Source organism: Aquarana catesbeiana, linkage group LG01 (assembly GCF_042186555.1).
Source record: "Aquarana catesbeiana isolate 2022-GZ linkage group LG01, ASM4218655v1, whole genome shotgun sequence".
NCBI lineage: Eukaryota > Metazoa > Chordata > Amphibia > Anura > Ranidae > Aquarana > Aquarana catesbeiana.
In genome coordinates, this window is record NC_133324.1 from 929580645 (window position 1) to 929586644 (window position 6000).

The 6000-nt window shown below is 43.9% G+C and overlaps 1 protein-coding gene across 2 annotated transcripts in view; it reads right to left on the reverse strand.

Moving 5' to 3' along the window:
• Positions 1-5068, reverse strand: part of ANKRD53 (ankyrin repeat domain 53) — a 38590-nt gene extending 33522 nt beyond the window's left edge. For both annotated transcript variants that reach the window (XM_073611039.1, XM_073611038.1), the window contains exon 1: positions 4858-5068. In XM_073611039.1, the coding sequence (XP_073467140.1) occupies positions 4858-4868 (11 nt within the window). In that variant the 5' untranslated portion in view covers positions 4869-5068. The remainder of the gene's footprint in view (positions 1-4857) is intronic.
• Positions 5069-6000: the final 932 nt, after the last annotated feature.

The following is a 6000-nucleotide window of genomic DNA, read 5'->3' on the forward strand; positions in this document are numbered from 1 at the left end:
GAGAGGCATGTCGAGTCCATGGAATATTTTATATTGCGACACAAGTTGCGGGAAAGAGACACATTTTTTTTTTTTTTGCACAAAGTTGTCACTAAATGTTATATTGCTCAAACATGCCATGGGAATATGTGAAATTACACCCCAAAATACATTCTGCTGCTTCTCCTGAGTACGGGGATACCACATGTGTGAGACTTTTTGGGAGCCTAGCCGCGTACGGGACCCCAAAAACCAAGCACCGCCTTCAGGCTTTCTAAGGGCGTGAATTTTTGATTTCACTCTTCACTGCCTATCACAGTTTCGGAGGCCATGGAATGCCCAGGTGGCACAAACCCCCCCAAATGACCCCATTTTGGAAAGTAGACACCCCAAGCTATTTGCTGAGTGGTATAGTGAGTATTTTGCAGACCTCACTTTTTGTCACAAAGTTTTGAAAATTGAAAAAAGAAAAAAAAAAATGTTTTTTCTTGTCTTTCTTCATTTTCAAAAACAAATGAGAGCTGCAAAATACTCACCATGCCTCTCAGCAAATAGCTTGGGGTGTCTACTTTCCAAAATGCGGTCATTTGGGGGGGGTTTTGTGCCACCTGGGCATTCCATGGCCTCCGAAACGGTGATAGGCAGTGAAGAGTGAAATCAAAAATTTTCACCCTTAGAAATCCTGAAGGCGGTGATTGGTTTTCGGGGTCCAGTACGCGGCTAGGCTCCCAAAAAGTCCCACACATGTGGTATCCCCCTACTCAGGAGAAGCAGCTAAATGTATTTTGGGGTGCAATTCCACATATGCCCATGGCCTGTGTGAGCAATATATCATTTAGTGACAACTTTATGCAAAAAAAAAAAAAAAAAAAGTGTCACTTTCCCACAACTTGTGTCAAAATATAAAATATTCCATGGACTCAATATGCCTCTCAGCAAATAGCTTGGGGTGTCTACTTTCCAAAATGGGGTCATTTTGGGGGGTTTTGTGCCACCTGGGCATTCCATGGCCTCCGAAACTGTGATAGGTAGTGAGGAGTAAAATCAAAAATTTACACCCTTAGAAATCCTAAAGGCGGTGATTGGTTTTCGGGGTCCCGTACGCGGCTAGGCTCCCAAAAAGTCCCACACATGTGGTATCCCCATACTCAGGAGAAGCAGCTGAATGTATTTTGGGGTGCAATTCCACATAGGCCCATGGCCTGTGTGAGCAATATATCATTTAGTGACAACTTTTTGTAAATATTTTTTTTTTTTTTTTTTTGTCATTATTCAATCACTTGGGACAAAAAAAATAAATATTCAATGGGTTCAACATGCCTCTCAGCAATTTCCTTGGGGTGTCTACTTTCCAAAATGGGGTCACTTGGGGGGGTTTTGTACTGCCCTGCCATTTTAGCACCTCAAGAAATGACATAGGCAGTCATAAACTAAAAGCTGTGTAAATTACAGAAAATGTACCCTAGTTTGTAGACGCTATAACTTTTGCGTAAACCAATAAATATACGCTTATTGACATTTTTTTTACCAAAGACATGTGGCCGAATACATTTTGGCCTAAATGTATGACTAAAATTTAGTTTATTGGATTTTTTTTATAACAAAAAGTAGAAAATATCATTTTTTTTCAAAATTTTCGGTCTTTTTCCGTTTATAGCGCAAAAAATAAAAACCGCAGAGGTGATCAAATACCATCAAAAGAAAGCTCTATTTGTGGGAAGAAAAGGACGCAAATTTCGTTTGGGTACAGCATTGCATGACCGCGCAATTAGCAGTTAAAGCGACGCAGTGCCAAATTGGAAAAAGACCTCTGGTCCTTAGGCAGCATAATGGTCCGGGGCTCAAGTGGTTAATGGCATCCCAGTCTTATGCCCCGTACACACGGTCGGACATTGATCGGACATTCCGACAACAAAATCCTAGGATGTTTTCCGACGGATGTTGGCTCAAACTTGTCTTGCATACACACGGTCACACAAAGTTGTTTGAAAATCCGATCGTTCTGAACGCAGTGACGTAAAACGCGTACGTCGGGACTATAAATGGGGCAGTGACCAATAGCTTTCGTCTCTTTATTTATTCTGAGCATGCGTGGCACTTTGTGCGTCGGATTTGTGTACACACGATCGGAATTTCCGACAACGGATTTTGTTGCCGGAAAATTTTATAGCCTGCTCTCAAACTTCGTGTGTCGGAAAATCCGATGGAAAATGTGTGATGGAGCCTACACACGGTCGGAATTTCCGACAACAAGGTCCTATCACACATTTTCCGTCGGAAAATCCGACCGTGTGTACAGGGCATAAGTCTGTAGGGTTCAATATTGAGTTGGCCCACCCTTTGCAGCTATAACAGCTTCAACTCTTCTGGGAAGGCTGTCCACAAGGTTTAGGAGTGTGTCTATGGGAATGTTTGACCATTCTTCCAGGAGTGCATTTGTGAGGCCAGGCCCTGATGTTGGATGAGAAGGCTTGGCACGCAGTCTCCGGTCTAATTAGTCCCAATGTTGTTCTATCGGGTTGAGTTCAGGACTCTGTGCAAGCCAGTCAAGTTCCTCCATCCCAAACTCGCTCATCTATGTCTTTATGGACCTTGCTTTGTGCACTGGTCCAAATCATTTGGTGGAGGGGGGATTATGGTGTGGGGTTGTTTTTCAGGGGTTGGGCTTGGCCCCTTAGTTCCAGTGAAGGGAACTCTTAAGGCATCAGCATATCAAGACATTTTGGACAATTTCATGCTTTCAACTTTGTGGGAACAGTTTTGGGATGGCCCCTTCCTGTTACAACATGACTGAGCACCAGTGCACAAAGCAAGGTCCATAAAGACATGGAAGAGCGAGTTTGGGGTGGAGGAACTTGACTGGTCTGCACAGAGTCCTGACCTCAACATGATAGAACACCTTTGGGATGATATAGAGTGGAGACTGCGAGCCAGGCCTTCTCATCCACATCAGTGCCTGACCTCACAGATGTGCTATTGGAAGAATGGTCGAACATTCCTATAGACACACTCCTAAGCGTTTTTAAAAAAAAAAAAACAGTGTAAAAACAGCTCGCGTGCAGAAGCGAACGCATACGTGAGTAGCGCCCGCATATGAAAACAGTGTTCAAACCACACATGTGAGGTATCGCCACGATCGTTAGCTTCTGTAACTCTGTAACTTAAAACATGCAACCTGTAGAATTTTTTCGTCGCCTACGGAGATTTTTAAGGGTAAAAGTTTGTCGCCATTCCACGAGCGGGCGCAATTTTGAAGTGTGACATGTTGGGTATCAATTTACTCGGCGTAACATTATATTTCACAATATAAAAAAAAAATGGGCTAACTTTACTGTTGTCTTATTTTTTAATTCAAAAAAGTGTATTTTTTCCAAAAAAAGTGCACTTTTAACACCGCTGCGCAAATACGGTGTGACAGAAAGTATTGCAATGATCGCCATTTTATTCTCTAGGGTGTTAGAAAAAAAATATATAATGTTTGGGGGTTCTAAGTCATTTTCTAGCAAAAAAAAATGTTTTTAACTTGTAAACACCACATCTAAAAAAGAGGCCCAGTCTTAAAGTGGTTAAGTAAGATACATCACTCACTAATACACTGCCCATTGGAAAGAACAATTCGAGAACACAAAATTACCAACATACATATTAAGATACACTTACACTGTCCATTGAAAAGAATGATTCGAGAACACGAACAACGAAATTACGAACAGACAAAGAAACAAAATTACGAACACATGAATGAAAATACGAACGTACGAAATTACGAACAGACAAAGGATTAAAAATACGAAATGCTAATCATTCGTTATAGACTTCATTTTCTTTCTTTTACTGTTTCGGAGTTTCGTATTTTCGTAAGTTTGTCCGATCGTAAGTTTGTATTTTTGCATGTTCATTATTTTGCTTATTCGTAATTTTCGTATTTTGGTTCTTTCAGCTATTCGGATGTTCGTATTGATCCGAATGTACGAATACTAACAAATTCATACCAAAATCTATTTGTTAAGAACCGAACCGCACATGTCTATTATTTACTTATATCAAAGACCATTCTGTCCGTCCTCACCTCATTCACTTACCTCAGAGACCATTGTGTCCGTCCTCACCTCATTCACTTACCTCAGAGACCATTGTGTCCGTCCTCACCTCATTCACTTACCTCAGAGACCATTGTGTCCGTCCTCACCTCATTCACTTACCTCAGAGACCATTGTGTCCGTCCTCACCTCATTCACTTACCTCAGAGACCATTGTGTCCGTCCTCACCTCATTCACTTACCTCAGAGACCATTGTGTCCGTCCTCACCTCATTCACTTACCTCAGAGACCATTGTGTCCGTCCTCACCTCATTCACTTACCTCAGAGACCATTGTGTCCGTCCTCACCTCATTCTCTTACCTCAGAGATCATTGTGTCCGTCCTCACCTCATTTACTTACCTCAGAGACCATTGTGTCCGTCTTTACCTCATTCGCTTACCTCAGAGACCATTGTGTCCGTCTTTACCTCATTCACTTACCTCAGAGACCATTCTGTCCGTCCTCACCTCATTCACTTACCTCAGAGACCATTGTGTCCGTCCTCACCTCATTCACTTACCTTAGAGACCATTGTGTCCGTCCTCACCTCATTCACTTACCTCAGAGACCATTGTGTCTGTCCTCACCTCATTCACTTACCTCAGAGACCATTGTGTCCGTCCTCACCTCATTTACTTACCTCAGAGACCATTGTGTCCGTCCTCACCTCATTTACTTACCTCAGAGACCATTGTGTCCGTCCTCACCTCATTTACTTATCTCAGAGCCCATTGTGTCTGTCCTCATCTCATTCACTTACCTCAGAGATATGTCTGTCCTCATCTCATTCACTTACCTTAGAGACATGGCAGATGATGGGCGTGCCCCTAGAGGGCCCCCACAGGGTTATGAAGCCCCTCTGTTCTCTGAGTCTCTGGCAGCAGCAAGTCAGACATAATCCCACACAGAGAGTCCCAAACCACAGGCCAGTCACTAAGCAACACACAATCCACAACAAGGTGTGTACAGGGCCCGTCCTTCCTCTCACACTGACTCTGTGCCATGAAAACACTCGGGACCCGGGGCCAGGGCCGCCTTCTTCTCTTTGTCTCTACAGAGACATTTAACCATTTGTTGACAGTCACTGCACTGCATTTGCAGGCATACATGTTCCAATGTGTTTGGAGCTGGTTCACCCCGCTATCGCACAGGAACGCGCATACCAGTGCGGTGTGATTTTACAGCCCGCTCCTTTGAATGGGCTGCAAATATCCCCGGAACACTGCAATATTAATTCATGCTCTACTTATAAAAACCCACCACACAAAAAAACGCTCTGCATTTGTGACCTGTGCTTTGGGTGTTGTTAACAATACAACGGCACCCACAGCAGATCGCAAGGTTGTGCGTTTGTGTGCAGTGTGGGAAACGCACACGGAACACGCCTTTCCTGCACCGCATTCTGGGTTGAACCAGCCCTTAGACCGCTCATGTGACGCACTCAGGGCACGTTCACACTATGTACAGAGACCTGCGTTACACTAGAAAATGCGCCGCTCCCTGCCCTGTTCACAACACAACAACGCAGTTGTCATGTGTGGTGCAGCGCTGTGCAGTAAGGACTCATTCACACTATGTACGATGACCCGCTGTTTCCTATGTGCCCCGTCCATGCCACATTGCTGGTGTGATGTACGGCTTGAAAAAATCCAACATATTTGCCGCAGTGCGCTGGATGGCAGCACATGTCACCACATCGGAGCACAACGCACCGTGCGTTCATGAATGAAGTGCCACTATGGCAAATAAAGCTTAAAAAAAAGAGAAAAAAGTAAGCGGTGCAATGGACTGAAGTGCAAATCACAACATTCCCGATCATTCCCGAACAGGGCCATCACTGCCCATAACTTGTATGGTTCTGAGTTTTACAGCGCAAGTCCAGCGGGAACCAGGCCATAGGCTGCATTCACACCTGGCTGTTTCTGGAAATTGCGACAAA